The sequence below is a fragment of the Stegostoma tigrinum genome, chromosome 28 (genome assembly GCF_030684315.1).
Source record: "Stegostoma tigrinum isolate sSteTig4 chromosome 28, sSteTig4.hap1, whole genome shotgun sequence".
NCBI classification, from domain to species: domain Eukaryota; kingdom Metazoa; phylum Chordata; class Chondrichthyes; order Orectolobiformes; family Stegostomatidae; genus Stegostoma; species Stegostoma tigrinum.
Window position 1 is genome coordinate 18700110 of NC_081381.1, and position 25242 is coordinate 18725351.

Consider the following 25242-nt stretch of genomic DNA (forward strand, 5'->3'; position numbering starts at 1 on the left):
CATCCCTCCAGTCTAGTTTTGCTGTGGGTAGCTAGTGTATATAGCCACCCATCTCGGTTAATGCAATACAGATGGGCAATCAGATCTGGGACTTTCCTACTTTACATGAGTCAATCCCATATCAAGAAGTGTAGTGGCTGACTTCATCATTAGGAAATCCCTTAAAATAAATTTCACTAATACATCCTAAAATTTAGGAGACAGATGCAAGATAAATTACAGATCTCACATTTTATTAAATTACAGATCTGTTTGGATATGCTTGAGTGCAAAAAAATGCATATTTGATTGACTGCTGGATTTTCACTGCTATTTGTTGAACATCATACTGTCTGCCCCACAAATGGGGACTTTTCTTTCGCGAGGCTAGTTTGAGATGTGTCCAAGAGTGACAGGGCTAGGCCGTTGTTATTTTAAGCTCAGGCTCCGTTGTCCAATTTGTCAGCCTTCTGTTACTAAGGATACAAGTCGACTAGATTTCAGTTTGTACCTAATCAGGCCAGCGAGCAAATTCTATAGCGTCATCAGCCACTTAAAGATATGACTTGAGACCCCTCAGTTGTGAAATTTCGCATTGTATGTCTTTCTGCTCAGACTTGAAAACAAATGTGTTCCAAATGTTTTTGATGGGACATTTGCACTATGCCATGTATTTCAAAGCAAATTACAGCAGATGCCGGAATCTGTACTGAAAGCAACAAATACTGGAGATTACAGCGGGTCAGGCAGCATCAATGGAGAGGGAGAAAGCTAGCATTTCGAGTTTAGATGACTCTGTTGAAGAGTTATCGAGATTCGAAGCATTAGCTCACTCTCTCTCCACGGATGCTGCCTGAACCTCTGTAATCTCCAGCATTTGTTGTTTTCATGCCGTGTATTTAATTTTATTCTAAAATAGCTAACTATAATTTGACGACAATTTCCGTACAATTTCTGTAGCACTTGAAGAGAAGTCCGCAGGTGAAAGCGAATCTGTGGCTTTTAATGGACGGACATTCATAGAATATCACAATTCAGTAACAAGAAGGTATGTCATGTTCTTTGCACATGAATAATAGTCGATAAAATTGTTCAGTACTTGACATAATCAAATACCAAATTGTCTTGAAATTTATTTTTGCCCTAACTTTGGAAATTTATACACTATTCACCACCTGAGCAAATAAGCAGTATGACTATTGTCCAATCTCTGCCTTAGCACTACTGATGTTTGTGGAGGTCTTTTGGCTAACTTGCCGATCAATATTTCAGCCAAACTTGTTAATATGCTACTTCACCTGTGAGGACAATGCTCACAGATTGTGGGACAAGAAACCATATCCAGAACATTTTGTTTTGACACACACACACACACACACACACACACACACACACACACACACACACACACACACACACACACACACACACATATACACACACACACACACGACAGAACTTGTGTATTGAAAATGAGGAGGGTTCAAAAACTACAGTATTCAAGGCTAAGTAAGATTAGGAAAGTCAAGATTCACTGTAAAAACATTCAGTTTGGCTCTTGGTTTTGTGTTGTTCTAATGGTTAAGTCTATTGTGTGTCACTTTAAGTCTTCATTTGTAACTGGCCAATCCATACAGAAATCTTACTATGAAACAGTTTTTCTGTATCAAGAAGCCTGCTTGCCTTTCTTTGTTTTATCTCGTTGCTGGAAATTCTTCTCCAACGAGTGATTTGTGCTTGTCCCAGTTTTCTCATTGTGTAGTGTCTGTTTTGTGTCTTATATATGTCCTTGTTTTCTCTGCTCTCAAGCCATCTTGCAAACGAGATCCCAGAGTAAGTACAATGTCCAGATACTGAACTCATTCATATGCTATCCCTCTTCCTCATGATATTTACATGACCATGATCTCAAATATGTGAAAAGATGGCACGTATGTGGAAAGTATGTTTTGGGAGTGGCAGATTGTGAAATTACAAACATAAGCTAATGTACCCTAGCATGTTGGAGATTTCTCAAATGTGTTGTACTTTCATACTTTATCATTTCTCAAAGTCTGCTTTTCTTATGTTATTTCTCTTCCCAAGTATTTTATCGACAATTAAAGTTGCCTTTATGTTGCATTAAGGCTTATGCCAATGGGACTGACATCTACTGCACAAACTTTGTATAACTATCTGCAACCTAATTGCAATCTCACTAGATAACTTAAGGTGCCTCACATCAGCCACAAAAGGTGTGGGGAATAACATAGTGTACAGCTGGAAGAACATAGCAGGTCAGGCAGCATCAGAGGAGCAGGATTTTTCTGAAGGGTCCCGACCTGAAACGTCAACTTTCTGGCTCCTCTGATGCTGTCTAGCTGCTGTGTTCCTCCAGATCCACAAGGCGTTATCTATGACTTCAGCATCTGCAGTTCTTACTATCTCTACAAAAGATATGGGTATTAGAAATTCAGACCACAGGTCTTCTACAAAATCAAAGCGCCTTAAATTGAAGATGTTAGATAGCTCCTAGCTAATGTAAGTGGATGTCTTCAAAATCTCTGCAGGGATCTCCAGAGTATCCTGTAGTTGTTTTCTGGAGACTTAAAACCATTGAGTGTGAGATGCTGCTGGACATGCCCTACTTCTAGTATTATCAGAATACTCTTTTCTCCCTCAACCTCCGAATTATCATTTTCTTTAATTATGTAGTAAGAGAAGAGTCAGCTTGTGGCCTTGAATTTATAGATATTGTTAATCAAACTGTTCAGACACTCCTCTGGAATAGGTGGGACTTGAACCCAGGCATCATAGCTCATGGTAGGGACACTGCCATTATACCACAAGAACCATTACCCTAATTTCATATAGAAATATGCTTCTCTTGTGACTTAGGATTGCTATGCACCATCCTCATGTGGAGGACTGGCCTGAAATCAGTCTCCTTCCAGTACGACTTTAAGACTCAGCTGTTTGGGGACTGTGCACATACAGTTCTGGATGACTCCTTTAATGCCGGTTTGGGAAAGGCTTATCTGTATCCATACCCCAGGGCACAGTGACCTGCTGTCGGGTCAGGATCTACACGAGACACGAAAAGGGAATATGCTATCTAAACACCGCTTTATTCCCTTTCACTCCCACTGCTTGTTGGAATTTGGAACCATTCACTCAGTGTGTGGTTAGCTCAGGAAGAAATCCTCCCTACCACTGGGCTATGCCTCTGAAGTTCATTGTTCAAAGAAAATTGTTTGTTGGCAACACGAATATTTTGTAACTGAACACCTCTGTCTCTAGCAGAAAATGGTACCTTTGTATAAAAGTGCAAATTGCTTTTTAGTAGAGAATAAAACAAACAAGGGTTAATTTTTATCCCTGTCCAACCAGCTGAATGGATAGGGGAGGGGAGGGAGGTTAAAATGTCTAGTAGGTATGGCCTGCACCCATTTCAGCCAGCAGGTGCTGTGAGGCAGCAGTGTTCACCACTGAGCCACCATGCTTGAATGTAAATGTTTTCACAGAATGCAGCACTGTATATCCTTGCCTAAAAGCCGTGCCTAAAATGTTGCAGCAGAGCCATTTCAATGTGCTCAAAATACTTCATTAGTCAATGCCCTCCATCCATTCGTCCCTTACCTTAACGATACAATTAAAACAGACTGACATCCACCAGCAACATCTGAGGTCTGGTATGATCTGAGTCAACTGGTATCAATAAACCCTAAAAGATTTTTTTTTTAATTCTTGTGACGAAACATTATCATACTGTACTCTTCAGGCCCAAAGAGGAAACCTTATATCTGCCTTCTCTGATCATAATTGATTTTGAATATCGCATGATCCCCACATCGCACCACTTGCCTTATTTTCATAATGATTCTATCCTGATATGCAAAATCCTGCTCGCACCTGTTGATTAGTGAATGGATGGATACATTTAACGTACTGCTTAACATGCACCAGGCTTGGGGTGATTTCTGTGATAAAACAGGTGGTGAAGCCCAACACTTAAAATGATCACTGACACCAACATGGACGCTTCCTCACACTCCATCCCCCATACCGCAAGCTAAAATTAGGGATTTAAGCTGCTTGTTGAGCTAAATGGGTGAAGTATGAGGGCAGAAATTCTTGGTGAGATATGTTTCTGGACAGAATCATTTTTAATAAGTTGTTGAACATCTCGTGGTACTGGAGACAAAATGGGCTCAGTGTTTCCTTGCAGAAAGGGCACTAATGTTTCGTTATTTGTTTCAAGGAAAAGATACTCCAAATGCATTTTTTTTAAAAAATCCCCCTCTGCTTTCTTATTATGATGGTATGCATACTTTCTGCACATGCACTTCGATTAATAATACTGTGCAAATTATTTCTTCTCACCTCAAAGGAGCAACATTTGAGTTCACATGTACACCTTCCACATGAATAGGCAGACACTTTGTAACACCCCTCTCACCAGGGAAGGCAAATGACTTTTTCACCAGATGTATGCCTTTTTTTTTCCCATGCGTGCTCATTCAAGAGAATCACATCACCTTCTCATTTATTATTCACTCATCTGGAGCTGACTAGCTATTCACAATCTATAGTGGAACATGCTATGTTGTACTTTGAAAGTTCAGGTGCTGCTCACTGCCCATGAAGATTGTTTTCCACTTACATGAGATAAAGCAAGGATGACATTGGAAAATAGGAGCAGACATAGGCCACTCGGCCCCTCGAGCCTGTTCTGCCATTCACTAAGATCATATCATAGCCTCACTTCATAAAACTGCCTTTGACCCTTAATGTGTTTGCTTTACAAAAAATATATCTGTCTCAGATTTAAAATTAACGACTCAGCCAGCATCCACTGCCATTTGTGGAAGGGAATTCCAAAACTATCACACTTGTTATAGAAATGTGTAGAAGTGCTTCATAACTTCTCTCCTGAATGGTATGGCCCTAACTTTTAGATTGTGCTGCTTGGTTCTTGAACCCCCCAACCAGTCGAAATGGTTTATCTAGATCTACACTGTCTTTTCTCATTAATATCTTGAAGCCTTCGATCAGATCACCCCTTGACCTTCTAAACTCTTGAGAAAGCAAGTCTAATTTGTACAATCTCACTTCATAAATTCATCCCTGAAAGTGTGGGTATCATTGTTGTAAGCCTGCATTGTACTCCCTCCGAGTCAGTCTATCCTTCGCAAGGTGTCCAGATCTGCTCACAGTACTCAAATGACCGTTTGGCTCATTTCTACTCAAGCGTGCAAAGAACAGGAACCAAAGTCTTTGCTACCACAAACAGATAACAGGTCAGTTAACAAGTGGAAGAAAAGGTGATCAGTTACTGTTTCAGGTGTGTGTTTGTAGTTAGGTGAGCCCTAGTGAGGAGTAACCACCTGAATTGTTAACTTTGATGTGTATAGACACAGCCTGTCCTCCCTACACACTTAAGGCATTTTAAGATTTTTGTTTTCTTTATTATAATTTGGGCATTATTCCATCCTTTTGCAACAAGGAATTCATTTAATGCCAAGGAAAACCTTTATAGAATTATGAACTATTTGAACACATTACTAGTGAGAATTTGATTCAAAACCACCAAAACTACTTAAGAATCTGTGGATAAATATTGATGGTTATCAGAAAAACGTCTCCACAGATAATACATACAACTTGATGAAGGCTATACTGAAAATAGCTGTGGCAAACATGGGGGCGGACTTGCATTGCAAGAAATAAAATGAACTAAAAATACTTTTTATTGATCTTTGGCCAATTATAATTATTTGGGAGTATTTGGGGGTCAGGGAAATACAAATAGAAGCACCAAAGCTTCTAGTTGTTTTGTAATTAATAGTTCACCATGTAATTTGCAACACAGCATGTACAGACTACTATCTGAATGACATCCAAAAGATTTTCTTGTCAGTGCATGCCAAATAGTGGAATGTCTCTTTTGTGAATTCCAGTAGTGGGTGGATGAAATTTTCATACAATGTCCACAGGGCTCTGAGAAACAGTCAGCAATATAATTATAGATTTTGTCTTACAAAATTAGATAATATTGGGAGAGTACATCATGGTGGATGGTGCCAGATTTTTGTACAGTCTGAAAGTATACTGGAGTAGAGGGAAGGTGTAGGCCAAATCTCCCAGTTATTTCTGCCGCTATTTACTAGCTCTCCCAACCTACCACCACAGAACTGGCAAAATCCCAGCCATGGTCTTTCCCATTCTCAGAGATGAAAGGTGAATGATATATATGTTGGCACTCTTAAACAAAAACAGAAAATGTTGGAAATATCAGCATCTGACTGGAGAAGACAAGCGAATGACTCATATTCATTTGTCTTCAGTTCTTCATGAATCTGCTTCTTTACCAATACTAACAGAATCTTTTCTTCATTCTTCAGCTGAGGTATTCAAGAGGGCATTTGATTATTATTTGGATAGACATGGTGTGCAGGGATGGGGGGAGAAAGGCAGTAGCTAGGTTATGTGTAATAGAACTAGTGCAGGTACGTTGGGCTGAATGGCCTCTTCTGCACTGTACCAGTTCTCTGATTCTGCATGATTTGTCCAGATTATAGGTTGAATAGGAAGGAAGCAAGTGGACTATGAATGAAAAATATTAAAGCTTTAGGAGGCCAGCACTCTGTGCAATTTTGACCTTGCTTACAGGCAGTTGATTTCAGTGTCCAGAGACAGTAGCAACCTTGTTATTGAATAACATTTTCCTCTTTCTGTGACAAAGAAGCAGATTGAGCTTTCTGCCTTTAGATGGTCTAACAAATTGCATTTATGGAATAATCTGGGAGTACTTTTGCTTCATAAGGAATAAAACTCAAGGGGAGAGGTGAGTGAATTGATATTTACTCTTTCCCTTGAGAACACCTGTCTTCTTCACACTCATCAAAGCTAGTCTGTTGGTGACTATGAAACCATTATTGATTGTCCTAAAATCCCACCATGTTCACTTGTGTCCTGAAGAAAGGAATCGCCATCCTTACCTGCTCTGGCCTACATATAACTCCAAAACCCCAGCAAAATGATTGGCATGTAATTTCCCTCTGAAATGCCCTAATTAAAGGGAAACCAGGGATGGGGAGCAAATGGAGAATATGAACCCTCTGAGAGTATTTGCAGAAGCCTGACTGGGGTATTAATTCTGCATATAATATGTAAGATCTGCAGGTTCTGCATGAGCATTGCAGCATTAATTTGATTTGGAAATTCTTTCCCCACTAACCATAAACTTAATGTGCAATTGAGCTTTTGAAGAAACTGGGTTTTATTTAATATATTTTGTGAAGAATTCCTGTGGGGAAATTTCAATTTTGGCATAATTAGTGACCCAACCGAAACTCATGTTAGATTTTAGAAGGGAATTCTTTTGCTCAGGTTTCTGATCAAACAGATTTTCATATCAGCAAGGGAAAAACTGAAAATAAGTTTAACAATGGGTGAATCTGTGAATGTCGGAATTAGGAACAGACCAGTCAGCACTTCTAGTCTGTTCTGGCACTCAATAAGATCATGATTAATTTGATTGAAGGTTCTACTCCTGTTTTCTGCCTCACTTTAGCTTCCTTTAACTTCCCTATCAAACAACAATTGTTCTACCTCTGACTTAGAAATAATTAATGACTCTGACTCCATCACTGTGTGGAAGAGAGTTCCAAAGACTTATGAACTTTTAAGAGAAGTTTTTTCCCAGGGCAGGATTGACTGCCACGAGGGGTCATAGTTTTAAGGTGTTAGGAGGAAGGTATAGAGGAGACGTCAGAGGGAGGTTCTTCACCCAGAGAGTTGTGAGCGCATGGAATACTTTGCCAGTGGTAGTCGTGGAAGCAGAGTCATTAGTGACATTTAAGCGACTGCTGGACATGCACATGGACAGCAGTGAATTGAGGGGAATGTAGGTTAGGTTATTTTATTTTTGGATTAGGATTATTCCACGGCACAACATCATGGGCCGAAGGGCCTGTACTGTGCTGTACTTTTCTATGTTCTATGTTCTAAAAACTCACCACCTGTTAAAATGAGACGGCTGTTATTTTTTAAACTCTGTCCTCCTAGTTCACGGCTCTCCTGCAAGGGGTGCCATCCTCTCAGAATCAAACCCTGTCCATTTTCCACAGGATCTTGTATGTTTTTTTAAAGTCACCTGTAAGCTTCAATAGATGCAGGCCCAAGCTGTCCAAATTTTCTTCATAAACTTCATCCCAGGATCAGTCAGGTGAGCTTTCCCTAAACAGATTCTGCCACAGTCATGTTCTTTCCCAATTAATTGTGTAGTTCCAGAAGAGAATAGGGTTGATTTCTTAGTAGAGAGAACAACTGATTGGAATCGGTGGCTCAGTGGTTATCGCTGCTGCCTAACAGCACCAGGGACCTGGGTTTGATTCCACCTTCAGGCGACAATCTGTGTGGAGTTTGCATGTTCTCCCTTCGGTTGTGTGGGCTTGCTCCGGTTTCCTCCCACAGTCGATATATGTCCCCTGAGGGTCACTGCACCTCAGGAGAGGTTGAGAAGGTGGGACCTTTGTGGTAACCTCAGCCGTGATGGGAACGTAACCCACACTGCTCACCAACGATTGAGCTAATCCACCCCATCCCACCCAAGGAGACCGAAACTTTATAGAGTTTATTTTGAACTGCCACAAGCTGTGTCATGAAGTGGTGCCTCTGGAGGAAATGGCGTTGAGTGCTGCCAGAAGTGTGAGTAAAGGAGAAGGGCCCTCGCTCCCTGATACTGGCCTTTGCTCTGCTCCATCTAGGGCCCATCCTTAGCCTCCCAAGCCCCTCAGCAGCTGAAGTCAAAGCTCATGGAATGGGAGCACATTTGTGACCTGTTCTATCTCACCTTTCAACTGAGGTCACTGACTCTCGTCTGAACATGTGAGGCAGCCATATTGTTTTCGGTGCAGTACAGTAGCCCAGCTGTGATCTCACCAGTACACTTTATAACTGTAGCAAAACATCCTTGCTTTAATATTCCATACCCCTTGCAATAAACAGCAACATGTTTTAGAACTTGTTCATTCTTGCATTCTAAATTATTCCTTCATACATTTGAGAATGGTAGCTCAGTGCCCATTTATTAAGAGAATAAGAAATGGGTTTATCATAAAAATGGAATCTCTTAAGTTCACCACCTAATAAGGGTAAATGTCCTGCTCAGAAATATTTACCAGTTTCACTAGAATACAATAATCAGCAGTTTCTTGGTAAATTATAGTTGTCCCTATGTCCTAAGAAAAGTTACTTCTAGGAATTTCCCCAGAAGCCTACAATCAGTCAAAATGCACAATGATGATTTGTTGATCTTGGTGGAAGTTGGCTTTGGGAGTGGCCAAGCAACAACACAAGCTTCCACCGTTTAACGTAACACCAAAGACTTTTGTCCCGAATTTATTCTTTTGTGGGATGTAGGTGTCATTGGCAAAGCCAGCATTTGTCGCCCGTCTCTCGTTGCACTTGAACTGAGTGGTTTGCACAGCTATCTCAGAGAGCACTTAAGAGTTAGCCACATCTTTTGGATTAGGAATCAATCTAGGTCTGACCAGGCAAAGAAGCCAGATTTAAAGGCACATTAGTAAGGGGTCTTGTGGCTCAGTGACAATGTCCCTACCTCTGGGCAAGAAGACCCAGGCTCAAGTCCCACCTGCTACAGAGGTGTGTAATAATATCTCTGAGCAGGTTGATTAGGAAAAAGTAAGTTAAATAAAAGGGAAAAATTAAGACATATTAGGGAGCTGCTTTTTTTTATATGATGATCAATGATAGTTCCGCTGCCACCATTATAGAGACCACCTTTCAATTCCATACATTTGTTTGTTATTTGAATTTAAATTCCACCAGATGCAATGGTGGGATTTAAATCCGTGCAAATAGAGCATCAGCTTGAGACTCTGGATAGCCCAATAACATTATTACTGCTCCACCATCTCTCTGGATTGCAGTAATTCTGTTTGCGATGCACTTAATTTGCCTTTGACATTCCTGGATCCTTTGTTAAGGGGTCAGTTAGCTCAGATGGCGGGACAGCTGATTTGCAATGCAAAATAATACCAATAGCGTAGGCTCAATTACTGCACCAGTGAGGTTACTACAAAGGGCTCTGTTTCTCGACCTCTCCCCTTGCCTGAGATGAAATGACCCTCAGATTAAAGCACCACCAGTCGCTCCGCTCCAATGATAGAACAGCCGAATGATCTGGTAAAATAATGCCGACTATACCTTTCTGAGTAGGTTCATTTGATTTTGGGTGATTTGCACAGTAAATAGCAGCACATACCGAGTGGAGGTTTTACATCCATCCCTTCTTGGCAATCTCCGATTTTAAACTTTCATTGATGTTCGATGAGGATTGACTTTTAAACGAAGATAGTTTCCGGCAGTGCAGTAACTTTTCATTGTTTCAGGTCCCGTTCAGCATTTCCCAAACCTCAAGGAAAGAAGATGTCACCATCTGCGATCTAAATCACACACCATGCTGATCTGTGATGCTGATTTGGGTATTAGTTGCTTTTCCTTCAACAACACTGGGACAAAATCCTCAACAGCAATTCAAGCAGGCAGCTCACCACAACCTTTGCAAAGTAATTAGGAAGGGACAATAAATCTGGCCCAGCCAGCGACACCCACATACCATGAGTGAATTTAAAAAAAAACTTCCCTACCTAAGAGTATCCTGTAAGAGTGTACCTTTAGCTCAGGAGCTGCTTCAAATCAAGAAGATGGCTCAACAGCCCCTTCTGAAAGGCAGTTAGGGAGAATCAGTAAATGGCATGGCCATATTCAGGAGAATTATTTTTTCTAAAAATGAGTAATGCCTGATTGCCTACCTATACCTTCACATGACATCATTGTCAGCAATTCACGACTGAAATCCATGTAGTAACATTTTGCTCTGAGCTGTCTATCACCTTTTACAGACCAAATTAAATTTATACTGTACACAGTAACTGTTACCATCTATCTAGCCTGGGAGAGCTTGATGCCATCATTGAGTATAAAAATGAAGAGTGCTGCATTTCTGCGTCACACTCATCTTTCAACTTGAACAGCTGAAGAGACCAATTTCACTGCTACCCTAGGAACTTTTAAGCAATTATATATCATTTATGTGCTGTGTCAGTGACCTTCCACTAATTCTGCAAATCTCACTGTTACCCTCGGAACTTTTACGCAATGATACATCATTTATGTGCTGTTTTCGTGACCTTCCACTAATTCTGCAAATCTGCTCAAATATATCATTAAATATTCATATGTATCAAAATGATGTATTGTGTTGCTTCAGGGAACGCATTCAAGAAGCAATTTTGATCACTCAGGATTTCATTTTCACCTGTCCTTCTCAAAACATATACATGTTGCAAAATATAAATGTTATTACTTATTTAGCTGAAAGTGGTTTCGATTTTTTTTGTTGGATATGTATTTTACATTCTTTGACTTCCGGCTAATTTTCTCCCAGTTGGTCCCTTATTGTAAAGGATAGTTTACAAATTCTTAGTGTCTTAGCTTAAGCATCCACTAGACCATTTGACATTTGGGAAGATCATGTGACTACCTTGACAGTGTCTTTGCTTAGTGTCCACTTTCCAACTGGTTTCAATCAAAAGTGATCCATGAGCAGCAACAATTTCTGTTTTAAGTCCCCTTAACCCTACTATCAATCATGTCAAATCGACTTGCTCAGTAATGAGCAATTACCGCAGACAACCTTGTGGCCAATTTTCTTTTTTTTCTGTCTATCTATTCCTATTGTTATATAGAGGTCAGAAAATTGGTAACTCAGGATATCAATCTGGGCTGGGGTCTTGAGTGATGATTCAACTTCTTTAAGAGATTCTAATGGACTTTATTTTGAAAGTACAAAAAAGTTCCTTTCCCTCTCTCAGCTGTCCTGTTTCCCTCAGGATTTGCTTGTTTTTATTTTCACCTTTTGCAGCTGTGAGTAGCCTAATCCCACACATCTGTGAATGTATACCGTGAGCACTGCATTATTGGAATACAGGTGCACCCTATATCCAAACAGCTGTGCACCATGTTGCTACTCCAACACTTTACTGCCTTTTTTTAAACTTTACAATTGATGACTGTATCAATACTTACGATTTTTACTTCTGGAATGCCAAGTTAAGAGCATGTTCCACCTCAAGTGTACTAACTAAAGAAACAAGTTCCACTGTTCATTTTATTTTTGGTGTTTTCAGATTTTTAATTGAGATTTTACGTGTATTGGTTAATTTAGGCTCTTTACAGATTGTGCTGTCTAGCTTTCCCTTAATGGTTCAGCAGTTAAACGATCTTCACTGCTACTTACTGCATGCATGCATTTTTCTTTCTGCCCCCTAAGTCCTGAATTCATGGACTACCCTTCAGATCAAAGGTGAGTCTTCACCGTGCTTACATTCACTGCTCCTGTGTGTGGCTGTGTGTGGTGGCTTTCATCATGATGTCTTGGGTCCAATTATAAAGAAAGTGAGAGCTACATTGATCTTGCTATACAATTGGATTTTCCAGCTCATTGGATTCAGATGTAACTATCTATAGCATTGAGTGAATTCATGAAGATAGTCACACAATTGCACCGGGCTAGAAATCTGTCACATTGTTTAAACAAACGATCAAGATTTGCGCAATTAAATACTTTGCTAATGTTACAACAGTAGTTACACTTAAAAAGCTCCCAGTGACTAGGAAGTGTTAGTGATGTTGCAGGAAGGAAAATGGCATCAGCTAAATGTGAGTTTGTTTGACCAGTGTGAACGAACTCCATCCTTCTCAGAAGCCCCATTCTCAAACTACCTCTGCTAAGGAAAAAGAAAGCTGCATTTACAATGTGTATTTGTCAAAATTAGTTTAAAGCATCTAGCATTCAAGATTGTATATATAAATTATTAAAGTTATTGTTTGTTTGAAATAATGCCTCAAAGTACTGAACTTCACAAACTGAATTGTTGACAAGGTTGTGGAGCACTTTATAATTAGTATATACAACTCTAATGGAGGTCATTTAGCTCGGCCAATTCGTTCCTGATCCCATTTTATGTTTTCCTTGAAATATTTGTATGTGCTTCTGTTTAATCATGATTACATGTTCTGCTCCCTCCACTGTTTCTGGTAGAATATTCTATGTCAGTACTTATGCTTTTCTATCTTTTATTTTCTATCTCCTGTCTCATTATTTTGTTCTTTATTAGAAACATGGGCGTATATGTGTTGGAGTAGACTTTTTACATCACCTTGGCCATCCCCACAATTCATGAACAGAAAGCACAGTTCACCACCTTCATGTCTCAATTGATTTCCTCACCTGTCTAATCCCCTCGCAAACTGCTAATATCAGCCTTAACTGTCATTCCAGCTAAACACTTGGCTGCCTTTCTTATTCTCTTCATTTTATACATTCTGCCGTCTACACTATGTTAGCCATTTTCATTCTTCCCTCACATAATTTTTACAATTTCAATTATCTCTTTGACCTCCCTGTTTCCACTTGTCATTTAATAGTTTGGAACAACTTTATTTTTAAAAAAATGATTTCATTGGATAAAAGCCAATCTCTTTAGGGCTGATTTTGTCATGTCCAGTCAAGTACCAGCATGTCGCCTGATGCCATCTAGATGACTAAACTTCCCCAAATAGTCAAAGAGGGTGCACATCTCCCTGACTTGTTGATCTATAGTATGCTGTAGCTTTCAGTAGTTATACTACTGAATTGATTTTTCCTTTCACTGATGGTACAGTTCCAAATTGTGAACCTTATGAATCTTGAAATCGGACTACCAGGATTCCTGTATAAATACTTCTTTGGTGTAGATTCGAATCTGTCATATTTAAACCTATGTCAAGTTCCATTATTTATAGCTCTGTCAGGCTATGCAGCAATTTGCTCTCAGTTTCTTTAACCTAAAGGCCTTCTGATGTTGTGTTTGATGCTGGTTGGTCTTTAAATGTTATTTATCTCTGGATGTTGTGTCTGTGGCACTGCAGATATCCAATGTGGTCTATTAACCCTCCTAAGTTCACTAGCCAGATTTTCTGATGAATACCAGCCCTAAATCAGACAGTAATCACATGGGTAGAAACGGAAAATGAGTGGAAGCCCCATTTTCGCAGAAATCTGCTCATTTTTCACCCCAGTGCATTTTCCAGTGGGTGAAACCAACAGCAGAGAAAGATTCCAGTTCAAAAAGATAGACATTTTATTGAATTATTTTGGGTTTGTAAGGCATGACATTTCCTGCCATTCTAGTGTGCAGGATATGAAACACTCTACACAGGTATCCAGGATTGCTAGTCAGCAATAAGACTGGGGAAAATACACTGTTAAGTTATGGAAAGCCTATTTTCTTCATTTATCTAGGCAGTTACATTATCACAATACTTTGTGCCAAAGTAAATAATTTGTCACTCCTCATCCTGTTACTGACACCAGTGGGTTTTCCTACTGGGAATTCCCCTGTCTGGCCTGCTTAAAAAAAAAGAGAGAGACTTGTGAAGTAAAAACTAGAAGTGCTTGGAGGACTTAGCAGATCTGGCAGCTACTGTAGAGAGTGAAACAAAGTTAACATTTCCAGTCCAATATGACTCTTCAGAATTTATGGAGATCTGATTAAATCTGAGATTGTACCTCAGTTTGATGGGCAATGATGCTACTGAGAATAAAGAAACTGTGCCAGCAAATCCACTGGCATTATAACAAGATGCGAATGCCTGCCTTACAATAATATGATGCTTCTCAAGCACAATACTAGATTTTCAGTGGCACTACATCAAAGATGGCTTAACTGGATGATCAGTATTTGATGTATGGCTCCGTTAAGTACACCTATCAATATGTCACTAAATGTTCGCTGGAACTGCATCTAACATTGGAATGGGGAGCATTTTTCTAAAATCTGGCTCAGCAGCAAGGCAAAAGGAGAGTTTGCGCCATTTGTTGCAAGGATAGCTGAAGTTACCATGAAGCATATGGCTGGCAGATTCAGTGATGATAGTAATTAGCTGTGTCCTGAACTATGGTGCAACATCCTTACAGGCATTGTACAGAGGTCCAGAGGATCACCATACTCACAGCTGCCTCATACAGTGCTACCTCCCACTTCATCAGCCACCAGGTGGTTGGTGATGAGACTACATTTGTCAGTTGTTGCAGACTTGTGCTTCATTTCCTGTTGTTTTTGTCAGTATCTTCCAAATCCTGTGCCTCTCCAACTGTGGCAAAGGCTTCGAAAGACTTTTGAGGTTCCTTGAAGATATTCAGAATGCTGTCACACTTGTTGTGACGGCTTCCTTTAATTGCACCATTTCTTTAGATTATACTCATACTCATCCCACTGGTAAGCCATATTCAAATCTGTGCTTCAAAATATTCAACTGAGCTGCACACAGCAAATTAAGTTCAATTATCCAACTTGCTTGAATCTGGCTTTAACCTTTTATTTCTTCTAGACAAACTCCAAAAGCCACAAATCTAGGTCACTGGGCACATGAAAAAGACCCTTTGCCCTTTTTAATGTAAATTAAGAATTGATCATTTATAATGAGTTAAAGTGACAGAGGAGTTAGTGGACCCTGAAGGTGATACTTTGTAGTGAATGTTTACCACTGGCACTGCATTAAGATTTGAATCTCTGAACCTGTTCTTAAAAGGACTTTTGTTTCTGTGTTTAGTGAAAAAGCGATACAAATTAATTACTTTGAACTGAGCATCAAAACAGAAGCAACACAAGGACTGATTCTGTGGAGTGGGAAAATTGCGGAGAGATCTGATTACATTGCACTGGCTGTAGTTGATGGATATGTGCAGATGACCTATGACTTGGGATCTAAGCCAGTCACACTCCGATCTACAATTCCAGTCAACACAAATCAGTGGGTTAGGATTAAAGCTAACAGGTAAATATAACATGTATACTGCCTTTGATTTCACTCATTACTAATTGGAGTTTGTGGAAAGTCGATATGACAATGTGAGTACAGACAATTGTTTAGAAATTTCCATTTGTTATCCTAGTTGTTAAATGCGTGATGTACCCAGATGACATAACTTTTTTACATTATTTTAGCAAAGATATTAAGACATTTGCAAGTAGCATTAATAATTCTAACATGAATGTGATATGTCTTCTTCCCCGATATCATAAATTCTCATTTCCAACTTCGTATAACTAGGATCTAAGACTTATAATTTCCAGTGAGATGGTCAGATTTTGCCTTTTGCAAGTTTATATTGTTGGCAACAGTAGTCTATCATGAAGAGTTTTCAGTATTATTTCAGTTTCTAAAATCAGTGCCCTTCTCTTTGCTCTGGTTACCCAACAGGATACACAGACATGGGACGCTCCAGGTGGGAAATGAAGCCCCTGTCACTGGGTTATCTCCTTTCGGTGCCACACAGTTGGATACCGATGGTGCACTCTGGCTTGGTAAGTTGGAACGATCATGAGCGGTGCTCACAATTCCAGTATAAACATTCAGCATATTTGGTTGGCCAGATGTGTAGCTTCGATCACATGAATCACCTTAAAGCCAGCCTGTACCAAGCTCTTCCTGTCACAACTACTAACTTGAAGATTAGGATCTGAACCAACGGCTTTATGGCCTATCTGATTCAGCTAGTAAAGAAATAAACTCACCAAGTCAACAGGGGATGTCAGACTAATGTTCTTGGAACAGAGCTAATTCCAGTTTTTAATGATCCTAGTTCAAAAGGCAAAGCAAAGGCTTTTGTTTTCAAATCACCAGCGAACATTTAGGGCAGATTTTTAGAGGGCCACAAGTGATGCGGGAGCGTTATGAGAGAAGTCGGATGAGGCCTTTCTTCAGGTCAGGATCAAATTGTTGAATTTTCATACAGAGTTTAGGACGTCGAGGCAAGTTTCTCATCGGGAAGCAGCTAGATGCCTGTTCATGGGGAATATAGCTGCTTGGCAGCTTCATTAACAATGAATCTCACCTGATTAATCAGCAGCTTCCTATCCTATCAGCCATCCTGAGGAAATGAGATATTGATAACTCCTGAAGTGAAAGTCAGAGCAAGTACATGGTAATTTCAGCTCACTGCTTGCCCCTCTCGGCCACGATCTGTGACACCCGAGAACAATGTCTCAGGTCAGCTGTATGGACACAAGCTGCACGCACGGTGTTTCCAAGGACACTGACATTTGAAATCCACCAGGCTGTCAGAACTCTCATGGCACCACTTTAAAGGTGCACTTTGGGCAGCACCGATAACTGGCATTGCAATACTGCTGCCAAGGCTCTTTGCACGCAGTAATCATGGAATTGTCATGTCTATTGTTATGGCCAGAAGGAGGCCATTCTGCTCCGGCTGCCTGCACTGGCTGTTCAGATGGCCATCATGATCTAATGACAGTGACAGACATCCACCTCACAAACTGGACCAGGCTACATCTCACGGCTGCTCACTTGCTCTCTTAGCCCTCACTCACTTAGTGTCTGCCAGCATCCCTGCCTTTCAATGCCATGCCTTGCCTTTTAGTGAGTTGGAACTTCAGCTGGAGGGTAAAGGCTGACGGTGCTACCATCTTGACATGTCATTTAGTGCACACAGGGCCATGTTATTTGACATGTTTGTGAGTACTGATCAGTCTGGACATATTCCTCTGTGACGTGTCAACGTAACACCCAACAGAATGTAGCAGCAAACTGCACAGCAAACATGCTGAATGTCTATTCAACCAAATGACCATGTCATAAACTATGTGGGGTTTAGTTCACCACCACATCAAGGGATCTTAGTACTGTCAGTCAGGGGCGGAGTCCAAACTTAGCCCAGGAGCTTGGTCACTGCTGGTCATCCTTGGTCAGGGGATAGGTTACAGCCTGAAGAATGGCCTGTGGTCAGTTGGGAATAGCATGTCATCAGCCTGGAGCTGCAGGGACAGCAGTCAGAGGTTTGGGTCTGTTCGGTCCGTGTCAGAGGTTGCCTGTCAAATTCAGTCAGGTGGGGAGACAGCGGTCAGCCTTCAGCTACGTATGTTGAACAGTGGAGCGGAAGGCTAGAGCAGTCAAGTGAGATGGTGGGAAGCTCAGACACAATGGGGCATTCAAAACTGGGAGAGAAAGGTAGAAGTGTGTGCTGGGTGGGGATGGGAAGGCGACAGGTGGCAGGTGTAAAGTCGAGGCATAAATGGGATACATTGGGGGGGGGCACAGACATTGACGAGAGTTGGGTGTTACTAGCAGTGACTACTACCATGTTAATGCTCATTTGAGTGTCAGGCACTTTACACAGCTGGTTACTGGGGAACGACGACTGCCTACTGCACCATTATGCAACCTCTGACTTAAGCAAAGTGCAGATGCCATGCTGTCCATGCTTCAACCAGAGCGATGACGGAGTAGGCATTTGGTCTGCTGAAGGTACAGTTCCACTGCTTGAATTAATCTGGGATAGGGAATGGGAAGTGGGGATGAGGGAGGTCTGCAAAAAAACCTTGGATCAAATGCACCCTATCATTATAGTGTGCTGCCCTCTACAGAGAGCAGGCAATGAGGAGGAGGACCCTGGAGCAGGCACTGACACAATGTGCTGTATGCTGAGGAATATGGAGAATGGGTGCAGTCTTCTTCTGAGGAGGCGGAGGAAGATAAAGATGTTGAGGAGGAGGAAGCTGTCCTTGTGCATGATAGAGCTGCAACAGATGGTACAGGCCAAACAGGACCTGACTGACACCCAGCCCCAGTAGTTGACAGCTGGGCGCAGCAGGAAACTGTGGACTGTAGAATAGTTGTTGGTCATTGTGTATTTGGCTTGAGTCGTGGAGGTGAAATGCAGGCTCTGTTTGTGTTTGCTTTTGCTGACAAAATAAAAACTCGCTTTGGAATTGCCTGAATGTTTGTATGTGATGGCCCATGTACAATAATAAGATTCTAGTTTGTAGTGGGCAGTGAGGATATGGTAAAAATGACAGCAGTAGGATGGGATGTGGCTAAAAACAGGTGCATTGTGTGACCTGGTGGTTAGACAGTGACAAGATTAAGAAAGTGGAACTGTCCAGGAAGTGTCAGCCATGCCTGCTGTGTGTGTGGGGGGTGCTGCACCATTACATTGCGAGTTAAGGGATTTTCTGGGATGTCAATGCCAAAGCTTCAGATTTTTAGCTGGAGTTTAAGATAACATGGGTGCCAGGGATGCAGATCAGTGTATTCCAAGATGTCTAGTGACTGGTGAGTTCTTTTGACAATGGCGAATGGAAAATTGGGCTAACATTGCATGAAAGTGGCACTCTGGAAGCACTGTAGGTAGTTAATGAGATGAATTTGTGATGATATGAGAAGAATTCTCAATAGACCTCATGAAGAGAAATCCTTAGTGAAACTTGACAAAATTGATGCTTGCCCAAAATATAGTAAGATTCAGCCCTTTGTGTTCTACTAGGAAGAGAAAGCATGTAAAGATATACAGAGATAATGGGAACTGCAGATGCTGGAGAATCCGAGATAACAAATTGTGGAGCTGGATGAACACAGCAGGCCAAGCTCCTAAGATGCTGCTTGGCCTGCTGTGTTCATCCAGCTCCCCACTTTGTTATCTAAAGATATACAGAGCATGTCTTAGAATTTCTCTTTGAAATTCGCCCATGCATACATTTATTAATATCTTCTATGCGGGTGACTCAGATTTCCTTTCTTAATTGCTGCATAAAATTTCCTGTACAAAGAATTGACATGGATTGAAGATGTGCCAGTTTCAAAGTGCAATTGACAATTACTGTTGTAAATGTGCTGAACAAACAATTTTTTATGGCTTCCAAAGTAAATGCATTTTTTAAAATGTGCAGTCTTCAGGCATCCTGAGCTAAGCATAGCCCATTTTAATGCACTAGCTGTATTATACATTAATCAGAATTCAACTAAATTATCTGTGTCATTAGGACCATGGGTTCTTAGGCCTGTATTACAATATACCCATTAATTCAGTGGATTCTGTTTTCAGCAAAAGTGCTTGGAATGGCAATGCATACCACATAAAGTTTTTAGTTTCATAGAGCGTAATGTGCACAAATCTCACCGATAATTGTCCTCCTTTTTCTCCAGGAGGAATTGAGAAACTAGCACTTGGAAGTAGATTGCCAAAGGCCTACAGCACTGGTTTCATAGGCTGCATAAAGGATGTAATCATCGATCGTCAGGAACTTCAACTAGTAGAAGACGCCTTGAACAATCCCACAATATTACACTGTCCAGCCAAATAATGAACAGGCCATGCCTATTGCTGTAATTATTTTCTATTTTTGTATACTTTTATTGCTTTTTATATTGAAAATGTTTTGTTGCAGTATATCAAGCTGATCTCACAAGCGAACCAAACGATCAAAACGTCCTAGGCTACAACTACACTGTACACAGTTAATTCGGTCATACTTGAACCTGTGAAATTTGGTGCTGGTGGTACCTACTGCCTTCTTTGAATCATTCTGCTTCACAATCTAAGAACTTGTGGTTAGGCTCTTCTTATTTAAGGCAACTGGAAGAGTTAAGTGTTGCAGTGTTTGCTATTTGCAACCTGAGTCTGGCTAATGTATTTACTCAGATTTGACCCTTTACATCAAATTGTGAGAACGCAACAAGGATCTACTCTCTTTGTTCTCTGCTTTTAAAAATTTGTGCTGTTTATATTTAATTATGGACTTCTTCAAGGATTAAAGTATATTGCAAGACTGAACTAGCCAACACATGTTGTTTTGGGAAAATGCTATATCCCACTTATAGAAGATATGAATTATCAGACAAAATCATGTACAGCTAGATGCAAAGAGATATCTTTGCATGTCTCTTTTTTTAAAAATAAATCCACTTTCAATATTCCCATGTCAAGGCAGCACACTTTCAAATTGTTCTGGACTTTTTTGGATGATCATTAATCATTTTAAGTTTTAAAAACCTGTACTTCAGCACACAATCTCACAAATGCAGTTGCTTTTCGATCATCAAAATTAAGACATTTTGGTTTGCAGTCAAAAGGAAACAAATATGTGCTTTTGATTATTTTGTAGTTTCTGAAAGAAAACAAAACATCATTTAGATAAACCTACTAATTCAATATTTCTCAACAATTAAATGTTTTCATTTTTTGGAGGAGCTTGCTCCTTTCTCTCCATCAAGAGAAAAGCTTTTCTCTCCAAACATGCAGTGTTTATTCACTCTGCATAAGAGATAACCCATGGTTCTGTGCTGAGATCCTGCAGTCTGAAGGAATTTTTGTGGCATTCCGTTAACCAGCACTTGAAACTCAATATGGAATCAAGCTGATATAATTTCCTGAATTAGGTTTTCCATTTGTCTATATTTTTGTATGTAAAGACTCAAACTGTGTAGGTGTTACACTTTACCACATGCAGAAATAATCTCCTGCTTCTGTTGCCCACTGTGTATAGTGTATGTACTATGGACCAATATGTAACGAATACCTTTCACTTAATACTTGTGAGATTGCATGTGGCCTGCTGGTGGTCCATTTTTTCTAATGGTCTTGGACTGGGAAAAATATGCCAACATTTTAAATTTAATGGAGAAAGACTGATGTCCAGTTGGAGATCACATTTAAAATAAAAAGAACCCAAGAGCTTTGTACTACATGTGGCATGCTACTGAACGGTCCCATAATATAATTTTCTCCTTAGCTGCTGCTTGCTGTAATGTGCTCCATCTGCAGACGTGACCAATGGAAAGTACATGGGCACAGGTGGGAAGTTTACTACTGTAAATCTGTGCCGGGTAGCTAAATTAAAATTACAATGGGCTGTTGGAAAAGGTTTGTGGAAAATGAGCTTTGCTTTCATGAACTATGAAATATGCCAAGGATTTTGCAAGTGGCATGAGTGGCCATAAATGTGTCTGGACTGCTGTAAGATTTGGTCTCTGCAATGTGCATTGATTCAGATTGTGATATTTTGTCATCGGCATTATTCAGTGGTGTCAATTTTTATTTCTGGCCCTATCACATGACTTTTTTAAAAAAAATCTGTAGAAGGGTTTTTTTTTAATTCAGCCTTAACAACTAATGTGTATTCACAGAATTTCTTTATATTCTATAACATTCAAATGCATATCATTGTATAATCCTGTGAGGGGATAGCCGAAAAGAACACAATTAGGAATAGAAAGGGGCACTGTATCATCGGAAATTGGAATGTGACAACCACCAAAATAAAATCATTGCAAGGTGGAAGAACAGAGGTGACTGTAAAGGAGAGAATGAGGAATGCCTTTCTGACATTTACAAGGGCAGTGCTGCTGTTAGTGTGCTGTTTTATAATTCTGTGAAAGGCAACTAGATCACATGCAAAGAAAATGAGTCCTCACTGTCACTGTGTGATATTGTCATCTTTTAGGCCAGTATTTAGAGTTTGTAGATGTCAAGGTTTTGGTCATTTTTAATGTCACAATTTTTTTTAATGTAATCTCTGTCCCTTTGCAACGACTGGTGAGGAATGCAGTCTGTTGTCTGATGTCCTTATAATGCTTACCTCATTGTTGTTGCCCACTGCAGGTGAGCAGAGAACTTTGGAATGCTGGTCACTGGGTTTGAGGAGGTCAGTTAAATGAGCTTGTGTGTGTCTTTTTTCAACAAGGGAATCGGAGAAATAGAGCATGAGCAGAAACATTCCAAAATGCTGTGTCTCGACTTCAGAAATGTTTGTGAGAAAGGGGGGCTTTAGAAATGCCTTAAATGCCAAGTTCACCAATCTCCTGGTGAGCCTCACCACGCACACCTTGTGTTGTGCACTTATTTTTATTTGATGTTTTACTGCTGGTGTTTTAACTCTAGTGTAAAAATATTCAAGCCCTTTTTTTTAAGAAAAAAGAAATGCTGGTTTTATTTATGTGTTTCCATACAGTGTTTTTTCAGGTACATGACCATTGTAAACTGCTGTAATTAATCTGTAAGGACAGTGCACAGTATATGATCAGCATGATGTAACCATTACTAACTTTATTACTCGTGTCTTTTGTCCAATCATCATGAAATAAAGTGTAAAACTTCCAAATAATTTTAATTTCTCTTTTTCCTGCTAATGTTGAAGGTAATCTTTAATGATTTATTAAATGCAAGTTGTTGGCATTGACAAAATTTCTGATCCTCACACAATGGAATTGTCTCCAAATACCAAAACACTGCAGTTGCAGGGAACCTGAAATAAAAAGAAACAAAGTGCTGGGCATACTCAAAAGTTCAGGTGTTATCTGTGGAATGAGAAATGAAGTTGGCAATTAATTTGGCCCAAATTGTTGGCCATTTCACCTCAAGATACTGATTGTTTACGGATTTATGATGGTCTGACAAACTATACAGTAGCAGCGATTGAGAGTGAAGTTCCGTACCTACAAATGATCACTTCCTTCTACTTGCTGCATTTCCCCCAACATCCAGAAAACTTGTGTACCCACAGTTCTTTTAATAAACTGAAAGCTTGTAAAAATAGAGGCACACAGCCTCCTTCAAGCCATTACCCATTCATTCACCTCCTCAGAGCAGATTCTCCACTTGTATCTATGTAGTGAAATTGCTCTTTACTTACCACTTTATTATTTGCTAGTTATTTGCGGGTTTAGAGGTAGTATGTAATAGAAAAATCAAAGAGCCAATCACTGTACAATTGGCAAAACATAATACAGTCAGTATTGCTAGTCAGTAAGCAGCAAAGTTATTTGAAAAAAATATGAATAAGACTGTCAGGGTAAATTATTGCATAAGTTATACAGCAGCCTAACTTATTTGGTTAATAGAGTTAAAACAGTACTGTTTATACAGCTAGAACTAACAATACAGTATGCTTAAGGTAAAAGATGTGTGAAGCTGTCACCTCAAAACCACATTTGCAGTAATAGGTTCAACATTTATCAGTAAATGAGCTGATGTCTATGGGAACTCAATTCAGTAAACCAGCTGAATGCTTAATGTGTATATGTGAAGATAATGTGATGACAGAATTAATCACAGCCATCTTCATTTTTGTTGGCATATGAACATTTTGAGTAGCAGAAATGAACCATGCAAACTGGGTAATTAGGGTAAACAGAATGCTACTAAATATATTCAAACAATAGTCTATATATTATAATGTGCACTTTCTTGTCATTCTGGGTGTGACAGGCTAAGGTGATATTTATTGGTCTACTTTTATGTTCTAATTTGTTTTGTTAATTTAAACACCAGAGAAAGCTTGGACATCAGTGTAAAAAGCACAGAATCAAGTTTCAAACAATCGTGTGACACAAGCCAACATGAGCAATTGACAAAATCAAAATACACGATTCCAGTATGATTACACAATCCTTTCATTGAGTTTGCAATTCACTAAAAGATCTCGGATGCGTCACACTCCAAATTCAATGTTGTTAAAATATAGAGTGGGCTCCTCCAAACCCTCCTCCCAAGTGTACCTTTGAGCTCTAACTTTCTTGAATACTACCTCTAAATCATAACACATCAGTTAAGTCACCAAGACTTATACTGGTGGTTAAATTCCTGGGAAAAATGCATGCTAGACTTGTTCGGTCTGGAAAGTTCAATGAAATTCCCCATGCAATGACATTGGTTCCATAACTTTGATATAAAATTGTGTAGAAATTTTCTCTGATCAGTGGATGACAAATCTACCTGTCTGTCAGAAACCCTTTTATGTCAGTGGCTTTGCAAAATGTATCGTGGAGATTATTATTTCCCTTGTGCACTCTCAACAGTTGAATGTAGTGCCCCACTGGTAACTCCACACCATGGGTATCTCACGAAGCTCCTGGGAGTTAGTAAAGTAAGTGGATGAGAGCGTATGATTGACAAGGGGCAAAGTGTCAGCTTCCTGATGGAAGGAAAACTGAATATTAATTTGCTAGCAAATTGTGCTTCCCAGAGTCAAGTGACAGGAATCCCATTTTGATGCATCAGCACGTATTACATGCTTATTAAAACAGAACTTTTACCAGCTTCAATTTAACCTTTTGCATTAAGTATGCAACAATTAAAAAACACACCTTTAGATTCATGAAATCATAGAAACTAGGTTAAATTAGTAAGCCATTCAGTTCCTTAAGCTTTTTCCACCATTCAGTATGATCATGGCTGATTCTCTATCTCAATGCCATATTCCCGTTTTTTCCCTGTATCCCTGATGTATTTAAAATCTAAACCTTTATTGAATATGTGAAGTAATATGAGTAGTTAAAAGGTGCCATTCTGCGGATGAGGGTCTTCTTCCTGTTGGTTTTCTACTAAGTGGGAGCAGCTTGACCAGAGAGCTTTAT

At 39.9% G+C, this 25242-nt stretch overlaps 1 protein-coding gene across 9 annotated transcripts in view; it reads left to right on the plus strand.

Moving 5' to 3' along the window:
- The window catches only part of agrn (agrin), a 545020-nt gene extending 522029 nt beyond the window's left edge, over positions 1-22991 (plus strand). For 4 of the 9 annotated variants that reach the window (XM_048561783.2, XM_048561785.2, XM_048561786.2 and 1 more), the window contains 6 exons: positions 940-1027; positions 1789-1812; positions 12320-12352; positions 15643-15867; positions 16294-16397; positions 20035-22991. In XM_048561783.2, coding sequence (XP_048417740.2) covers positions 940-1027; positions 1789-1812; positions 12320-12352; positions 15643-15867; positions 16294-16397; positions 20035-20192 — 632 coding nt within the window. In that variant the 3' untranslated portion in view covers positions 20193-22991. The remainder of the gene's footprint in view (positions 1-939; positions 1028-1788; positions 1813-12319; positions 12353-15642; positions 15868-16293; positions 16398-20034) is intronic. The other 5 variants (XM_048561788.2, XM_048561789.2, XM_048561793.2 and 2 more) reach the window with 2 other exon arrangements.
- Positions 22992-25242: the final 2251 nt, after the last annotated feature.